General features: G+C 39.6%; 1 protein-coding gene across 1 annotated transcript in view; it reads left to right on the forward strand.

Annotated features, from left to right (window-relative positions):
* pappa2 (pappalysin 2) overlaps positions 1-19,428 on the forward strand; it is a 98,474-nt gene extending 79,046 nt beyond the window's left edge. The window contains exons 26-28 of the mRNA XM_028593758.1: positions 2,784-2,855; positions 13,632-13,730; positions 17,855-19,428. Of these exons, the coding sequence (XP_028449559.1) occupies positions 2,784-2,855; positions 13,632-13,730; positions 17,855-17,971 (288 nt within the window). The 3' untranslated portion in view covers positions 17,972-19,428. The remainder of the gene's footprint in view (positions 1-2,783; positions 2,856-13,631; positions 13,731-17,854) is intronic.
* Positions 19,429-20,165: the final 737 nt, after the last annotated feature.

Raw genomic sequence — 20,165 nt, forward strand, 5'->3', positions numbered from 1 at the left:
ATTCCCAGCTGCACCAGCTAATCACACACTATCACACAACAAAATCCACCTCATGTGTGTGTGAGTTTTGCCTTCGTTATCATCAAGTGTTTTTGCATTACTGGAAATCACAAGCAGATAGCAAGAGTAAAGGTTCCAGTTGACGTCAACACTGCTCTTGGGTCAGAGTTATAGCACTGTTGTTGCTTTAAATGTGGGTTATGTTACTCAATATCATATCTCAGGAATCGCTTTTACGTTATGCAGTCGCAAACACTGCTCCAGTTTCGCCTCACTTTTGGGTGGTCAGCCAGCCAGTTAATCCACCCTTGCCAAGGTCAAATAGTTGGATGGAGGTCTGGTTACTTACGCCATATCTCTGACACTGCCTTGTGATTTTGAGGCATTGTGTTATCTCAAATCTCAGAATAAGGTCTCCATTGCTGGGTCAGGCTGCACAGGAAATCACAAGGGAGGATCCAATTTCTCTGTCCATATTTGTTAGTCAATCAGCTATCTGCTAACTACCTTGTAAATTCCCAAGGTCAAATAACTGACAGAAGACCACAGCCTCACCCAATGTCACCACAGAATTTCGAGTTTTGCATCCACTTAAGGTTTTCATGCAAACAAACGGGCAGCAAAAGATTGAAATTGTCATAATTTATTACACATGTCAAAACAATACGACAAATGCAAGTCTGCAATCAGAATAAGTGCAATATGAGCCGTATATTAGAGAGAGTTTGGCCAACTCAAATCATGGGCGCCATATTGGATACCATCGTCCGATGACTCTACAGTGTAACCCTATGGGGCAAATATGCTATCTTGAAATAAATCGCTGTGTGTATAATTACCTTCTATATCGTAAATGGGCCTCTAAAAAAATGCCCATTGTAGTGAGTGACCACGTCAGGAGAGCAAGACAGGCCAAATACAGAAGGGCATTCAGTAACTTATTTGCGCTACAAACATGATTTCTGTACTTCCCAAAATGTGATGACTAGCAACTGAACTCTTAACAAAGGTACTCACAGTCTTTTGACAAAATACATGATAAGACAATGATAATGCGACCAACAGCATACGGGTAAAAAGTGTGTTTTGGTCAGGTGTAAATCGCGGTAGGACAGGACCATAACGTTATCACGCTAGCAATAATAACTTAGTAGTAACCGAGGCAAAGTTATGTATTAATAAAATTTGGTGATTTAAATCAACATAAATTACATGCATGCATGGTCACTGTATATTACATCTGAGTTACAGATGACAATTGAAGGCAGACTAGCTTAAATTCAAGTCATGACTATGGCAAGATCACAAGCATTTCTAAGCATTTAGGTACATGGAGTGCTAGTGAAAAAGCTAACGCTAGCACAAGGCATGGCTAACTTCAAACTTAATTTATTTCTAAAGCAGTGTTAGAACTTTTTTGACAGCATGGTACACATTAACGATGGTATTACTATATTTGTCAGTTAAACGTGTTATTAACAGCGTTAACACAAACCCATTTTAACTGCGTCAATTTTTGTATCGCGAGATTAACATACTTTTTGGCCTAGTAGGCTAACGTTACGTTTTGAGTGGATGGCGAGTGTGAAAAATGGATGCCAATAAGATTCTGAATGTTTACTTTTTAAAAGTTGCCAAATGGTTCCATTGACAAGACCAAAGTGATCTGTGTGTTTTGTCGTTGTGAACTGAGCTAACATTGCAGCACGTCCAGTCTGAAATACCACTTGATGGCCAAGCACACAGCTGATGCAAATTCTCCACCCCCTTGTCAAAGCCAGGCGACAAAAGCACAAAGCAAGCCGATCCACTTTTCCATGTTGATAAGAGCATTAAAATGAGAAAAATTTTGGGACAAAAATAAATCAAGGGATATTTGAATAGATAAAAATGTGCGATTAATTGCGAGTTAACTATGACATTAATATGATTAATCGCAATTAAATATTTTAATCATTTGACAGCACTAGTAATTTGTTAAGTTGAAGAGAGAAATTGACATTTACCTCACACAATAATGAGTAGTCTATTGCCCTCCAGTTCGCTCTTCTCACCTTCAGCTCCCATACTTTTGGCCTTTTTGGTTCACAGGGGAACATGTGAAATCTTTTGCTGCTTCCCGGTCTTTCATTGCAGCCAAACGTGCAACAGTTGGGCATTTTTTCAGTGATTTATGTCATTTTTAAAATAATTTATTACATTTTTCCACTATTCCCTGCACTATGTCAATGGGAATCAGATCAATGTTGGCATCCAACATGGAGTCCATGAAACACGTGACCACCTCGGATCTAATCGCATAACGGGATAGCTCAGAAATTCGATTTCCTAGTTGGCCAAACTCTCTCTCTAATATACGGCTCTGATGTAATCTTGTTCATTTATAATATAACAGGCAGGCCAAGTGCTAGTGGATCATTGGCAAAAAGGTACCATAACTGTATTCAGCCCTGCACTATTATTAATGTAATTTGTTGGTATTTTGTCATTAAAATAAAACTATAAGCATACACGGGGACACATGCTGTATACATGCTTGCATATAAGTTGATTTGTCATAACATGAATGAGAGGAAGATGGAATTATCCTCCATCTGTGGCTACATAATGGATGTTCTCCTCAAATCAATGGTTCTACCTGAACTCTGGAGCCTCAAGCTTACACGACTCCTACAAAATGCTTTTGTGACTGAGTGTGATATTGTTGTCCATGGCAAACAGTGGTTATCCATTTCCTGTGACTGCGTTGCTCAACCATTGTTCTTATGTACTTTGTTTTCCAGAGCATAGTCTGCACAGGGATGATGAAGTGGTACCCTGACCCTCAACATATCCATTGCATCCAGTCATGTGAGGTAAGAGTCCAAACAGCCAAGCAGTACTGCATCAAATACAGGAGTATGTCCAAATACTTTCCATTCAGATATCACTCACCAACGTCTTTGAAACTGTTAAATGAGTGAATGTCTATTTTAGTTGTGACTAATATTGTGTCCAAGGACTATAAAAGTATTCACTGCAGTATCTGAGTTAAGATGTTTCCCTGTCACAGATCTGATGTTTTAAGTGTGGTAAGAAGAGAACAAAATAAGTTCAAAGAAGTGAAAAGCCAACAAAATGGTTATGGCTGCATGCACTGTTTGTACCATACATTTGGTGGTTTTCATGATACACAGCTGTCCTTTGGTGTCCATTCAAGCTGACAGCAAATAAGTATCACTTAATGTAACTTAGACCAAAGAGGCTTTGGGAAGAGAGTTTGATACTTCTTGCTTAACCAACTGGTGCCTCTGTTTTCATAAACATTAGGTGAAAGTGTGATTCAGTTCTTACATAGCATGTCTACGATGCTTAGGTGAGCTTTCAAAGCCTCGAGGTCAGGAAGATCTCAGTTTGGCTTTTATCCCGTTATTATCAAGGATATTTTAATGTCGAGATAGGTACTACTTAATCCTTAAAACAATTACACCATTTCTGGGCATAACCACATTAAATTTACTGCTCTAGCCAGACTCTTCCAATAATATTAAACATGAAGCAAAACATGCTGTATTCCTGTTGTCATCACTACTCAAGATACCAGAGCCAATGCAATGTGCTTCTCATTTCATGATGACAAATTTATATTCTCAACCTTAAAACCTTACAAGAATCCTTTTCAAATCTGTCCAAAGAAGCATTTTTTTTCTAACAGGGATCTTGGCATTGCCAAATGTTGTTAGGCCTGCCAAGCCTAATGGATTATCTGATAAAGGAAAATAAATTAATCACTGCATTGTGTTAGATTAAGATTAATTATTTAGGCTGACACGAGGCCTTCAAAACTTTCTGTCTAGCTCAAAAACAATCTTCCCTTGTGTGTGCTGAAACTCTTTCTATGTAACAAAGGGAGCCAGATAAAATATCCTGTTTATTGACAAGGTAACACAATCTAATGTCTTGTGAATTTACATGCATTTTCAAGGAAAATAAATTGGAAACATTAGCTGGATATTTCTTGTAGTAAAATGTAACTGGTTAGTTTGTATAATTCCATGTTTGACTGAGACAAGCCATAAGTAAAAAGTGGTAGCAAGTCTATATAAGACAGAGGGTTTAAAATTAAAGTCATGGAATATTCTTTGTTGGATGTTTTCTGACCCACCGAGCAAAGCACAAAAAAGAACTTGAGGAGAAAATCCAGAGTCTGCTAAGTCTGATGCACTTCTTAATATGGAAACTAAATCCAGTTTTAATCATGAAAGATTATGTTTTATCAATGTGTTGCTGTGTGCCTTAAAAAATGTATTTGCCCAAATGATCTTATCCAACCTGTACATAACAAGAAGGACTCTGAGAGCTTCAACTCACAATGTAATCTTGGAACAAGCACCGCAGAGAATAGAGATATATTTAATTTGATTCGGTCCAAGACCACCTTTTTTCGTCAGCTCAGCTGTTCTCCACCCAGACCATCTTTCACACCTGTAATTTTGGTTCAGCTCAAACTGAAGAGTTCAAAAGTCTAGACCAAACCAGGTAGGTGTAAAATGGCTAAAGTACGCTCCATAGCCACGGCGTAACCCCTTAACACAGAACTATAAATGCACCTTAAGAATTATGTTGATTCAACACTCCGGTCTATCTCCCAAATTACCAGATAGATTGCTATGCAGTTTGGTATGAATATTTACAATGCACCACTGTCAGGTTAAAAAGTCCCCTTTACCAATACTATTTATAAGAATATATTTAAAACTACAGTAAGTTGGGTAGTTTAGATAATTATATAAATGTCATTCTAAAAAAATGTGTTTTAAAACTTTTTTAAAAGTCGATACGGATGTAGATGATCAAATCTCTACCGGAAGTGCATTCCAGAGTTTGGGAGCTCTGACAGCATAAGCCTGATCACCTCTAGTCACAAAATTGGACCTGGGAACAGCAGGAAGGAAGGTGTTCAGGCTCACAGGGTGTTAGGAGATCCATTAAATACTCTGGGGGTATTTAACTAGCTTTATTCCAAAGTGCTCAACTACATCTCACGGTCTTCATCAACAGCTGAAGTTTTGGCCTGTTGTCATGGAGATGGCTCTATTGTCTAAGCATGGAAACGGTCACGTGACACTAGGTGGTCGTATTTTTTAAATTAAGGCCGGGGAAAAATTAGTGTGGATAATCTCCTGAATGCCTTTCATATAATATTAAGTAAAAATAAAATTCAAGTTGATTGTACATTTCTACCAATTTAATTTAACAGATTCAATTACTCAGTCCTGAGCACATTCAAGCCCTTTGGGGATTTTGATGACCTCATGGTCTTCCCCTCCAGCATCTTCAAGATAAACCTCCCATTACTCAGATTACCACTACTGGTAGGAAAAGGAAAATGGTCCGTATGCTGTTCCATCCAACAATTTCATATTGTGGGGTATAATCAGTCCCTCCAGGATGTCGCAATTGCAACAATTCACGCAAATTCAACCAATCACCGTGAATTTGGTGCAACTTGCAATTTTGACCAATCACTGCAACTTTTCCGCAAACTTGACCAATAACCGGAGTTTCCCGCGACTTCAACCAATCCCATTAGTCCCACGTGCCAGACTTTGTATCAGTATGGGACTCCTAGAGCCACTGACCAAGCGGGAGTGAGAACGGGTTGACGTAACACACGCACGTCGCCAAATTCATTTCCTTGTTTCGGATATGAAGATGAGATGTGTGTGACTCGAACGTCTCACATTTACCAACAAAACGTACAGTGAAAGACCGTCCTGCCAACCTGTATGCATTTTAACATCAATGTACGCTGTAATGTTTTTCCACTCTAAAGTCGCTGCTGTTTCAATCCTGTCGGCTTTCTGCAGCGGGTGGGGCTGCTGCTCAGTTCCCCCCACAACTGACGTGCGCACACACACAAACACACATGGTGCATGCAGGAAAAACGGGAGATGAGACGTACAGGATGACCTACATTGAGGACAGCTATGCTCGTTATTGTAAGTCCAATAAGTACTTTATCAAACCGTATAGGAAATTAACTAACAATGTACAGATCAACAATCCACTGACACATATGTTCAAATAAAAATTATTATTTTATTATTATTTTTTGTCTTAAATCCACCAGCCATTTTCATATTATATCAACATTTGCAGCATCCTGAGCGTTTTTGGTAAGGTTACTAGGAAAACTCAGCCCAGAGTAATTTTATTCTCCCCAAAACAAGTTTCCTTTTATTTTTAAAGAACTATACAAAATAAATCGCAACTTTTTTTTGCAACTTTCACTGTCTCTCGCAACTTCATTGCAACAAAAATACAAAAGACATTGCAACTTTTATCACAATTTTTTACAAAAGCTCCCGCAAAATCAGCCATTTGGTGCCGCAACAATCTAAAAAAAAGGCCGAAATCCTGGAGGGACTGTATAATAAACAATGCTGCACTTAGAGGCCGCTGTAGCATGACTTTAGACTTTTGGGCTTGTTCAATTTCATCATATTTCATGTCCTGTAGTTTTTATCTTAATTGAAAGTTAGTTACAATTTAACGTCCATCTCTGCTCAGTAATATTTTAGCAGCGACAGTATATCATCTAAAATCATAAAAACAGTTTTTATTTGGCATTCATCCGTTGGGTTCAGAAAAGGCTGGAACTACCGATGGAACACATAAAGTGTTGATGTCTCACGGTATTAAAATATTCTTCCTACTGCCAGCACTACATTTTCCCCTTCCACCTTCCCGTGAATGTTGCTAGGCAAAACAGTTGCTTATAACCTGCTCCTCCATGACAACATTGTAAATTATACCAGACCACATGTGCTGCATATGCACCATGCCAGATCTCATCCAGATGCCATTGCTCCCAATCTTTCTCTTACTCTGCCTTTCTTTCCATTCTTTCTTAAAACCCATTGACAATTAATGTAAAAGTCAGCTCATGAATCATATTGAAACAGCAGCCCTTGTCTAGTACAACTGCCAGGCTGAGACTGTTCTGTAATGGTTGCATCTACTTCATAGCTTTAGAAATAGTACTATCAGTGGCAAAATACCTGCTGTGTCTTAATCAAAGTGTTTTTCTTAGATTGCTCTCAGTATTATTAAAAAAGTGTCTAACAGAAAGCCAATTAAATGCATTGACTCATGTATCACTTAATAAATGGCATATAGGCAAGGAGGACATAATCTATCTAAAACATTTGGTTGGTGGACGCTGTGTTAATCCCCTTGAAACACTGTATAGTAGCTTTCCAGTCTGTAAGTAACAAGTTTCACATTGAGGATTAGAGATAGTTGTTTCTATATCACAATAGTTCTGCATGAGGCAGGATATAAACAAATTGAACATTTCTGATTCTAACCTCTGCCACACATCTGACACATCAAGTTATCTTCTGGCTCAAATAGCCTGAATGTCTTCTACACTCCAACTGGTTTGTACAAACTGTTTTGTTTGTTTCAAATATATTGTGATATATATATATATATATATATATATATATATATATATATATATATATATATATGTTGGATCACAAAAAAATAGCCTGAATGTTTGCTTCTTCAAGACTATTGCTTAAGAAATCTTTTTTTTTATGCACAGCTCTACTTCTTTTAATTTATTCTGAAAAACTTGCTGCAGTTGTTTAATTGAAGACCAATGAAACCAAAGCAAATTAATCAAATGAGTCTCTGTAGACAAAAGGCAGCCAAAAGAGTAGAGGTTGTTACTTCAGACAACAGACAACCCTAATTATTAGACAGCGGAATAAGTTATGATTTCTTTCTTTTGGTTAATTTACAATAAGTGAACTGAAAGTAGGGGAGTCAAAACCACACGTCTATTCACAGAGGAAATCATTGTTGGCTTTCTTCCAAATACAAAGCTTGCTATCCAAGAAAGAGTCATGGATTTTTGGTCATCTAAGATGGAAATGTGTGACTGAAAGCACATATAGCATCTTCCAATTTGACCCCTTACCAATGACAATAACAGATTTTACTGGTTTGTAGCTTGCCTCGCTTGCTAGAAAGTATAGCTATGTTCCTTAATATGTTTCCTCCCTGTACATTGAGTACAATTCCCTGTTTTCAGTTTCTTGACAGAACACATTTTATTTCAACAAGATTCACCTTTGATTGAATTCTTCCCCAGCTAACCATCCATCCATTCTAGGTAACTTATACAGGTCCAATTTACGGTGGCAAAAGACTAAACAGAGTAGGCCAAATGTGCGTTGCCCCAGCCACATCATTCAGTCCAGCAGGCTATTCGGTGATTAGCATCTCTCTAGCATATTTTGGGTCTTTCGTGTCTCTCTTAAATCTTCAAGTTGGACTTGCCTTAAAAATATCTCCACAGGAAGTTACTCAGGTATCCACTAGGGAAATCTACCAACTGTACTCTGAGCTTCTCCTGAAAACCAAGGTATATGGGGCTCACTGCCAGCTGTTTCAGGGCTGGTGAGAGTCCAGAACCATTAACCCATGCTCCAGGACATGCTCTACTTCTTGCAAAAGTTTTTTTGAGAATGTGGTAACCCAAGGGGGTTAGGAGTTACTGCTGGTATCGAGGACTATGGATGCTTTAGCTCAGAACCACCCACTGGTGCAGTGTTTTTGAGATAAGTCATGAGTCTGATGTTGAATTTTCATACAGTTGGGACATCTGCACAACTGTATTTCCATAACAGAATGCCGCCATTAACTAGGTTGTTTTAGGAGGTTTAAGGTTTACAGGTGGAAAGGCACTTAACCCTGCACCTAACTGTGTTAGCTGCATGCACTTCATTGGGAGGATGGCACAGGGACATGCAATCAGCTCATTGCTGGAAACCATGCATTAGAAGTGGTTCTTCCATGAAAAGGTTTTTTTACAGGTGACCTTTTTTTAAATATGGAAGTAAAAAGCAGCAAAAGTTGGCACAGAACTGGCAGTGAGTGGCATTTTGAAGTGCAGGCACGAACTTCAATCATGCGTTTATGTGCACTTAAGTCATCTGATTATTTACAGATTTTGGCAATAACTCGATTTCTTAAACATGTAAACAAGAAACCTGGTTTCCTTTTTAAAGGTTAAAGGACTTAGAGAAACACAGCTATATTTGTGAAACTTAACTACTTTGCCGTGTAAATGGTGAACCAGATTTCTTAAGGCTTTTTTAACATGAATGTGCATGATAGAGACCCAGAATGAGAGCGATCACTTTGGAGCAACTGCAATGGTATGAAAGCCAATATTACTACTTATTGCTCTGCATTGTTGTACCCCAAACAATTCAATCCAAAACCTGCTAAAAGTGAAAGGAACTACACTGGAAAGTTCAACCATTTAATAATCTAGTTTTCACAACCAGCAGGCTATTTGTACAATTCACACACAGCATAAACTGTTTCACAGAGCTTGTCCTCTCATGTCACAATACAGGTTTCACCACTTAACCTGGTTCTAATAGTCTTTAATACACTTAAATATGACAATCATGATTCAGAAACATGGTAAGTGATGAGATAAGATTAAGTAAGATTACAGACTAACTACATTTAAACTGGGTTTTTCAAGTAATCTATACTTTCTATACTGCACATATATACAGTACACGTTAACCACAGTACATTCCTGCTTTAACTTAGTTCTCACAATACTTTTTCTTCTGAGCATATATAAAGGCCTAGGATTTACCAAGTACTATGGCTTATAATAATATATAATGCCTGGCACACTATGGTGGACTGTGTTGTAATTTCCCGGAGCTAAACTACAACCACCGTCAATACACACACACACAGACCTCCCTTGAACTCCCTTGAACTCCCTGTCGTTCCTATCAAAGGGAAAAACACTTTGAGTCAGTCGAGTAGAGAAGAGAAAAGGGCAAACCTCACCCTCCCCCAACTGTTTCCAGCGAGCTCTGGGCAAGAGGGGCGAACAGGGCGAAGGAGGGGAAGATGATAAAATATTTGCTTTTAAAAGAAAGATGCAGATACTTGGTGGGAAGTGAAAAATAAATATATTGCTGCTTGACATATCTATTTTACAAAATTGGCTGGTGCTGATGACAGCACATGCTCCCCTACAAATAGCCCTGCTAAGAGGTGGAGTATTGATGTTAGCGAGGTGTGGAGTTGGATGCTGCTGCTTTGTATGTCCTTTTTACACTGATTTGAAGGGAGTTATTGTATAATGGTAATACACAAACCAGTTGACCTTTTAATTACCCATGGGGGACTACAGTGCGGAGCCAACTCTGGCTGGTTTAATACTCTTAATGAGTCTGTGCTTACCAGAGTAAGGTATATGCTGCCTGGAAGGGAGTGTTAATAATAATTAACCTCAACATGAGCCCTGAACTCACAATGAACCGCATGTGGGCAAAGTGTGGGGTCTGCTGTCTTTTCGCCAGGAAAGACACGTATGTGAAATAGAGATCAAACCCACATTAAAGCTCAGCTATGGAAATATGTAAGATACAAATGAAACTGACAGCAGGCTAAGCAAGTCTGTATTATGCATGACTACCCAAGACTGAAGGTAATAGTGTGGTAGTAGTGATTTGGGTGAGGCATCTGGTGCAATTGCTGGTAAAGTATTTACTCAGAAACAGAACGATTAAATAGATATATTAATGCCAAGGCAGTTTAGTTGGGAAAGGCAAGGGGATTCATCAAGTAAGGAGTTCTTTGAAGTGCAGACAAAAAAACTGCAGAAATCTTCTCAGCAGCTGCTCTCTCCCCCTGCGCAGGTTAGGTAGAACCCTAAGTCTTTGAATTGACTCCATCAGCTCATCGGAGAAAGCCAAAAGTATCTTTGGCCCTGAGGACTTATTTTCATATTGTTGGCACTTCAGGGAAGCCCTGAAGGTTTTGCCTAAAAACATCAAAAAGGTTTTCATCATGACATGTTTGATATTTTATGTAACTTAAATTCCACAAATTTGCATGCCACTCCAGAGTTTCTCAAGAACGACTCCCACACTGGTTTGAGGAATTGTCATAAATAGGTATTCTACATAAGGTGAAGCATATCTGAACATCAAATGAAATCGGTCAGTCTACACTGTCTATCCTAGTTTAAATAAAAATTCAGCTAAATTAAACCTATCTTGCTTTATTACATTTAATGTATATTTATGTCAGTTTGTCACATTGTTTATCCTGGAATGCCAAAGGAAACAATTTTCACTCCATCTCTTTGAAAAGACTCCAAAAGTTTAAGCATTTCCACTGCAGCAAGTCTAGGGTCGTTTACTCATCTGTGCCATAATGCAGTTCAGACTTTAAACAAATGATATGCCACCATCCAAATGTTTACAGTACCATAGCAAACATCATGCTACATGTCATAATTGTTAAGCACCATAGGCAGCCACATTCACTCTTTACCTACTCTAGCTTTCAAGGAGAATGACTGTGGATCCATCAGCAGGTTTATCTATATGGAGTTATATTCCTATCTTTATTCAAGAGCGCATTCTTTCATTTTGAGAGCATTTCTCACTGATATTACGTTCAGATTTTGTAATAATTTCCCTCAAAACCTTGCTCTCACACTCAAATGGTCATGCTCGCGCTTGGATTTGCTCTGCTTGTGCTCAAACTTTGTGCTCGGACTCAGATATGTTGTTCTGTGGACAGATTTCCTGCTCTCAGCTTTGAACCTTCTCCTCGCACTCAGCCTGATTCTGCGCGCTTGCAAATCTGCTGCTCTCGGATCTCTCCTGCGCGCTTGGATTTTTCTGTGTTACAACACTATCAAAATTCCACAACCAATAGAATGCCAGGTGTAGTGTTGACCAATGAAATGATCCCTGCCCCGTTGAGGGTGCGTTCGTTTTATGTGAGAACATCCGTTGCGGCCGGCTCCTATGTAACCATGGGTCTGTAACCCAAGTTTATTTAACCCCGCCGTCCATCGCTTTATTATTAGTATATGTCAATAATGTAACATGACTGTCAATCAGAATGGAGACCAAGCAGTGTTTATTCTGGGTGATTTTAACAAGTGTGATATCACCACCTATCTGCCAAATTTAGAGCAACATGTCACAATTCCCACCAGAATGCAGAATATACTTGACTTATGCGACAGTAACATCCCAGACGCATATGTTTTAAAATCACGCCCACCCCTCGGCCGCTCACTGTCACCAAAAATCTGGACTCAGCACATCCACACACCAGGATTTTATTCATGGACTTTTCCTCAGCTTTTAACACGGTGTGCATTGATAAACTTTTACATCACCTTTCTGACCTTCACGTTCACCCAACACTGACCCTGTGGACAAAATGTTTTCTGCTAGACAGACCACAACATGTGTCTTTTAATGGGGTTGAATCAACCAAGCTTATTTTAAATACTGGACTTCCCCAAGGCTGTGTTTTATCCCCAATCCTCTTCTCTGTATACTAACAACATATTGTGTAACAGTGAAGGTATGGCACTTTTTAAATATGCAGATGACATTGCTTTGGTTGCACACATGGCCAACATTGACGCTGTAACCCGCTACCAGCAGGTTGTAACAATCTCTCTCAAACTTTTGTTGAGCTCTCCTTGGAGCTCAACACTACAAAAACTAAGGAGCTCTGCTGTGGGGGCAGTGACAAGGCATCACCTCTGTTCCAGCAGCTTAGCATCCAGGGTCTGCCAGTGGAACAAGTGGAGGTATTTCGGTACCTGGGCACAGAAGTAGACACTTCCCTGTCCTTTTCACAACACACAGACATACAAAAAATCACAACAGTGCCTACACCTGCTCAGGAAACTCAGAACCTTTGAGATCAGTAAGGACGTGCTAACTTTGGTTTACCGCTCCCTCATCGAATCAGTTCTCACTTTCAATATCTCTTCCTGGTACAACCAACTCACCATCAAACACAAAACAAGACTTTCACGCATAGTGAATCACGCTGCCAAAATAACTGGCTCATCCCATGCTCCCCTATCTGAGCTGTACAATCGCTCAGTGATCAGGAAAGCCAACCTGATCACAGAGGACCCGTCTCACCCCCTCCATCACTCCTTCCAGCTATTACCATAAGGCAGGCGTTTTAGGGTACCATTGGCCTGGAAAAACATCTACAAGAAATCCTTCATCCCATCTGCAATAGCCATATTGAATAGCACAAAATGAACAGCTGATACCTCAATTCACCCCATGTCTTGTTTTTACAGTATGTACTGTATGTATGAATGTCTCTTTGTAACTGGAGCCTTGTCATTGACAATTTTCTGGAACCCTGTGTTACAGACAATAAAGTATTATCTTATTTTATCTTATCTTATCTTATCTAAGGCTGAATTTGTTTACCAACGGGTGTTTAGGCTTAACATTTGCAGAAAAGGCTGAATTAATGTATCCACTACAATAAAGTGCATGTAAACTATTTGCTATTTGCAACGGACTCTTTTGCACGACTGAATGAAAAACTTGGATTGGACTTGGATAATGCTGCATGAGTGTTTATTTTGACATTAGATCCAAACAAATTCATTACTATGATAGTGTCTGCCACTTACTGAAAATCTTTTTTTCTGGAAAGATTCTGCCTTTTTGGCCTCCCCCGCCTTGTGTGATGTAAAGTCATAATTCTGGGGAGAACATTGACACTGTTTCTTGTTTGTTACTTGTTTCTAGCCTTTTGGAGGGGATGGCTGGTGTGACACCATCAACAACAGAGCCTACTGCCAGTATGATGGAGGAGACTGCTGCCCGTCTACACTCTCCACCAGAAAGGTACACAATCAGACATTGCTAGAGCTACACCTCCTGTCTGCCGTATTTCCATAGAAAGAGAAATATTGATTTCCATCAGTTTTATACCATCTGTTTTTTTAATACTAAAAATAAATTTCTTTCAACAGATACAATATAACTTACAATTTGTGTCCACTTGGTTTAAAAGGTAGCAAAAGTGTTGTTGCTTGCTCCAGGCTTGCATCTTGCAATCAAGATGGAGCTTAGAAGCTGAAGCTGGATTTAAAGCCAGATTCTTCCTGTTTACAGTAGTAGAAATCCATCTCTTTTGGCACGAGCACTGTGCTACTACGCAGGAGACTTCTACTAAGCAAACAAACACAAATCCTTGCTACTTTCCCCTCTCTCCTGTTAACGACTGTGCCTATTTAGTCTCCCTCATCTGTACTTGAAACAACAGAGGAGACTTGTGCCCTCCAGCTTTTCCACTCAAATGGTAAATAAGCAGGTTTTCACCACCCCATGCTGCTATATACTTCTCACTTCTCATATTAAGCCATTGCTCCACTGCAGCAAGAACTAGTCAGAACACACTTAACTACAGTATGGACATAATATACCCGATGAGATTGTCTTCTATTACATTATAAACATGTATTATGTTGGTTGTGGTCCCAAAAAGCAATTAATTTAAAGCATCTTGAAGCGAGAGTTCGGATTTTTTAAAGTGGGGTTTTATGACTTATCCATAGTCAGTGTATTACCTATAGTAGATGGCAGTCTGCACGCCCCCAGTTTGGAGAAGCAGGCAGGAGTACCGACACTGAAGCCAAACAATGTACTGCTGTGGGCGGGGGCAGCATCTAAATGTATGTTAACCACCTAAAAAAAAAATCAACATCAATTTAAGTGTACGCTATCTTAAAAATCTTTTCACCACTTTGTCTTGCTGTCAGACAGCCCTGTTTAAGTTTAAATGGGGGTAAATGAAGCTGTTTATGTGTATGCTCTCATCAAAGCCACCAGACTTGAATGGTTAGTTAGTTTGTTAATGTTGTTGGCTCTTAACCCTTTTAAATCACCAAAGTCACACAATAACAAATAAACTTACAAATCGAGGTTAGTTAGTAGAAGGTAAAGCAGTGAAAATATCCTAACTATATAGCGTACACTTAAACTGATATTGATTATTTTTTTTTTAGATGGGCATTTTTCAGGTGGCTGAAATACATTTAGCTGCTGCTCCGTCCTTAGCTTCTGTGTCAGTACTCCTGACTGCTTCTCCAAACTGGGGGTGTGCCGACCGCCATCTACTGTAGGAAATACACTGACTATAGAGAAGTACCTTATCCCATCCAACTTCCGAACGATCCCTTTAAATGGAGATGAAACGTTTTTGTATTGCAGCTCTTCACTGTAATGCAGATCTTTAATCTATTTGCATTTTCAAATAAAGAACATTTAATGCAGGCCTAATCAGTTTGAAAAATATGGATATCTTTGTGTTTATCCATCCTAACACACTCTCCCTGGTGATAGCTTGTTCGTGCTCACTACAAATGAAAATGCATCACATTACATTAATTGCTCTAAATGATTGCTGTATATATTGGGTGGCTAAGAGGAATGGTATGAATAATAATGAGCAAGGCCAGGTCAGGCCAGTGGTGGAAACCAGGCCACTCGTTCCCTCAACTGCTTCTACATTAACACGTCTTTTTTCCTATTTTTTTGTGCTTTCATGAGAACTTCTCTCCCATGTGGACATTTGGGAAGAAGCCCCACCCCCCTTCACTATACCCTATTTGGCTACTGTACAGCCACATATTCATGACACTCAATCAGGGGGCCCTGCCTATTAATTCCAATGGCCTACAGTTGGCTGAGCCTTGGCTGTCTACTTCATGTCCGCAACACGCCATGACTCACTGGCAGCTCCTTCCTAAATTGAGAAGGAGTTCAGCGAGAAGCTGCCATCATAATAAATGAGCTGCCAGACTGCCACTAACTGCTCTTTTATAGGGCAGGGGGGTGGGGTGGAGGGGTGTCTGACGGTTTTCAGTTTAGTCGGCCACTGTAAAACAGCAGCTCAGTTCTGAGGAAGTCAACTAAACCGCCGTGAGAGTCAGCATCCTGACTGCCACCGCGGCTCCAGCAGAGTGATGGAGTAGAGGGGGGTAATGAAGAGTGGTGGATGGTGGGTTTGTTTACAGAACTCTCTGTTTCTATGTGGCTCAACTTGTGCAGGTGTAGGAAATTACAGGTTTTTAACACAGCGTGACCCACATCACATATTTTCCCTGCTGTCAAACAAGATTTTTTTTTTTTAAGAGAGAATATTTAATGCCAATTGCTATGGTTTCAGTTAACACACACACATATGACGATGAGGTGAGTTGGATTTTTACTTTATTCTGCAAGTAACATTGTGGCACTTGTTCCAGTACCTGGCAGGATAAGTAACCTGCATCTGAACTACATAAATTATTTGAATCAATATTCATATCTATTTGTGTTTGGATCAGTCAAACCGGTCCAGCTGCATCCTTTTTATGGAGCTCAGGCAGTATTGGGTTTATTTACAGGGGTTGTTGCAGCGATGACAAGGGAGGAGGGATACACGCGAGATGATTCAGGTAGGATTAAGTCTACGGCCAACGGGGAAGACTCCAAAAGAAAGCACTGAGCTGCCACCCCATCTATGGAAACACACAATCTAACCTTTGATTTGTTAACTGGAGTCTGTGTTCTAGTCCAACAATGGGCTAGAGAAGTAAAAGCAGTAAAGGGCAAACAGAAGGAAGACAAAGAGGACAAGTTTTTTTACATTGCTTTCATCCATTTTAAACCTTTTCTTGTCACATGGATTCTGTTCTGATTCTGTTTCTGTGGATGTGGCAAAAATGAGCCCTTTCTTTCCTCCCAAAGGTTGTTAGAAGGCGTCAAAGGTGGAGCATTGCTTGAAGTGTTCTGCGGATGCATTAATGAATCAAGATAAAGCTGTAAAGGAAACATTTAATGGCAGTGCCAATTCATCTTAAATGGGACTGCTGGCATTTTAAGTGAAGCTTGGGCGTTCTGCAGCTCGTTGAGACCCCTTAGTGGAACTATTACCTTGCCATCAACCCCGGCTCCCTCCAAAACTGAGCGCAATCCAGTGTGAAGGCAGTGAAGGCCGACAAGCTGCTACCTCCCACTCTTCTTCTCACCCTGCTTGCAGTCATCCTTATTTTCTTTCTCTGCCTCCCACTCTGCTTTCCCCCTCTCCCTTTTTTCTCTCAATCGTCCTCTCACTCCTTCTCTCCAGGAGCGAATGTTTACATTTCTTGCAACAGACTGCTTCACGGGGCACCAGAGTTTATTTTGCAACCTGTGGTGATGGCTCGCTTCCTAGACAAGAGCTGGCAGCCTCTTGTTGTTGATTCTTAACATGTGTTCATCCGTTCACCTCCACGGCGGTGCGTTCCTCCCTCCTTTCCCTCCCGAAGACCCTCAAGGTTTCTCGCCATTCAAAGTCCACGTTGAACCATTTGACATCATGCGCTTTATCAGCCTCTGGGGGGGTCGTTGGAATTCTCTTTGAAACTGTGAGGAAATACAACAAGTCTACTAAGACCACACTCAGGTTACTAAGCGATACTCACCTTTCAGCATAAACAAAATGTAGAAGTGGAGTTCTCTAGCTGCTAGGTCAGTTCAAGCAAATGTAGTTTTTATTGTCTGTTTTTGCCATTCAAAGTCATGCTCTTTGCTACAGTTGAAATGTAACAACCCTATTGGGAAGCCTCTTCAACTAGTGCATTTTTCAGTGACTGTGTTCTGCTTTTACTGAAAGTCCTGATGTAATATTTCCTTTTACCCTGATGCTTTTTGTCCTTATAGGCTTTTGTTCCACCTACTTCCACTAGAATAGGCCATATACAGTATATGCACACCGTCTTATCAGATTTCATCAAAGACCATCCGAGGCAGTTTTAAACCAGAAAACCAACCAAATGGAATGTGTGTTTTCTTGGTTTAGTCATCCATTAAAAATGACATCTGCACCAGACATGCCTGAAAAGTCACATCTTGTTTTTCGCTTTGAATCCAGCCACAGATTGAAAGATCTATAGTGGTTCCGTGAAGCCGAGCATTGAATGTTGTGCTTTTTTTACCAACAGGTCATTCAGTTTGGGGCGGACTGCAATGAGGATGAGTGCACTTGCCGTGATCCGGACGCCGAGGAAAATAAGAGCAAAGCCAAACACTTGGGAGGAGATGGAGGAGGAATGCAATAAGATGGAGGGATTAAAGAGGCTGAACTTGTGTTAAACAGAGTCAAACCACAGACTATACACCACAAAAATACTAAATGTGTAACATTTGTAATGCAAAAAACACAACTGAAGACAGACTTCATACATAAAAAGGCCATTTTATCATAAGTGATCTTGCTGTTAAAAAGCATCACATATGACTCATGATGGTTTGGAAATGTGATTCCTTCCTGCACAAATCCAGCCACACATCCACACGTGAATATTTGTTTTCTTTTCCTGTTAACAAGTTAAGGGTCATCTTGACTGCTAGATCTGTGTAAGGGCAGAAAATTATATTTTGAAAAGACCCTAACCTAACACAGGTCTAGTTCAACTAGTGTTACAACACAGTCTATCCACTCCTGTACAAATGAAGTCATCCTAATTGGATCAAATCAGTATTGTAAATAGATTCAAGTACTTTTCTGGACTTGATTAGCTTGAGATAAAAAAAAAATAAAGAACTGGCTGTGCCTGAAAACTGTTTCAGTCCATGCACAGACCTGACAGTAATGGCTACTGCTGCTAACTGTGTTTACTGTAGCATCCAGTTAGAGGAGAAACATTATCTATGGAAGTATTTCAAAGTACCATAGTGAAGCCCAAACAATTTTGTTTAACTTGTCCGATGGCTTATTCAAAACCAAATGAGGACAAGTCAAATCTAAGTCAAGTGGGTTAAAAGAAAATCACAATCACAGAAACATTTCTTCAAAAAAAACCTAATCCCTACTGTCAAAAACAAATCCTCCCAAATACTAAAATTAGTTACAGTCTTCATCATCAGGTTCTTTAGGAATGTAAAAGAATACATATCTGTAAAGACTAACATGTATAGAATAATATATTTGGATCACCTTACATATCTAACATATGTATTAGTCACACAAGTCATCACTATTTATATCAAAGATCCAGTAATACAAACATTTATCTGTACCATATGGCATGTGCACAGGGCTTCCCAAACGTATATTTTCTGGGATTGTGTTCAGTTGTATTTACACAAAAAAACATGTCATACAAATTACTTCACATATTTTGAATTATAAACACTACATCCAAATCTAAATGGGAATGTCAGACAAATGTCAAATATCAATGTCAGAATTATTGTTCTAAAACATGGATTTCCACTAAAACAAAGGTGCACTTGAAACAGTGAAAAAACTAATAAAATGTTGGAGTCCCCAAAGCAGTAGATAAATGAAAAAGATAAACCAAAAATGAAGATAACTAAGACTTTTGGGTAGCCTGGGTATACAACACAGACTTCAAACTTCTCCTGCTTGCATGTTCGTATGTCAGGTTCTGGTATCCTTTAGCCAAAAATCATGAAGTACCCCATATTGTATCTATAAAAGTGTAATCATGTTCTTTTGGGATATTTTACAGTACTTTTACTCTATATGAAATAAATAGCAACTTTATATCGACCCATGTAATGTCTTTTGTGGGTTTCTGCACATTAACAAATAATATGTTATATATAATAAAATGTGGCTGACTCGACAGTATACACACACACAAACACACACACACACACACACACACACAGGTGGATTATTGGCCTCACTGTAATACTTCACATATATATTGTTTTGCATGACTTACAAGTGAATACACATAAATACTGGGAAATTCTACTAAGCAATTTTAAAGGGTCAGTTCACCAAAATTACAGAAAACAAAAAAAGCTAGCCAGTATTGATGAAACACAGATGATAATAATATGAGGGAATTAATTCAGTATTGTGACACACCTGCCACTCATAGTCTGAGTGCTCTACCCAAAGTGACCGGAGTAGCAACAATGACCTGTAACTTCAGTCCCTACTGCTGCAGCAACGTGTCATTCAGAGGCCTTTCTCAATCTGCATTCTAGTCTGTTCTTGTTTTCTCGTGGAAATGTCATCACTCAGCCCGAATACTGTTACGACTCAAAGTCTGCATCTTGCCAAGTGTATGTTCTTGCTGACTTTGCCTGACTGTTCTTGGATTTCAGGTAGCCAAGTATCCCTGTGTGCATTCCGCGCTAGAGCTTTGATTCTCTGGCCAAACCCGATTGGGTTAGGGATTGGGTTAGGTGTAGCCAACCCAATTAAAGCCAGGGGCTGTGATTTTGGCAAACTTCCCCCGGGCTTGAATTAGGTTGGGTACTCGCAAATTTCCC

This window comes from Perca flavescens, chromosome 12, assembly GCF_004354835.1.
Source record: "Perca flavescens isolate YP-PL-M2 chromosome 12, PFLA_1.0, whole genome shotgun sequence".
Taxonomy (NCBI): domain Eukaryota; kingdom Metazoa; phylum Chordata; class Actinopteri; order Perciformes; family Percidae; genus Perca; species Perca flavescens.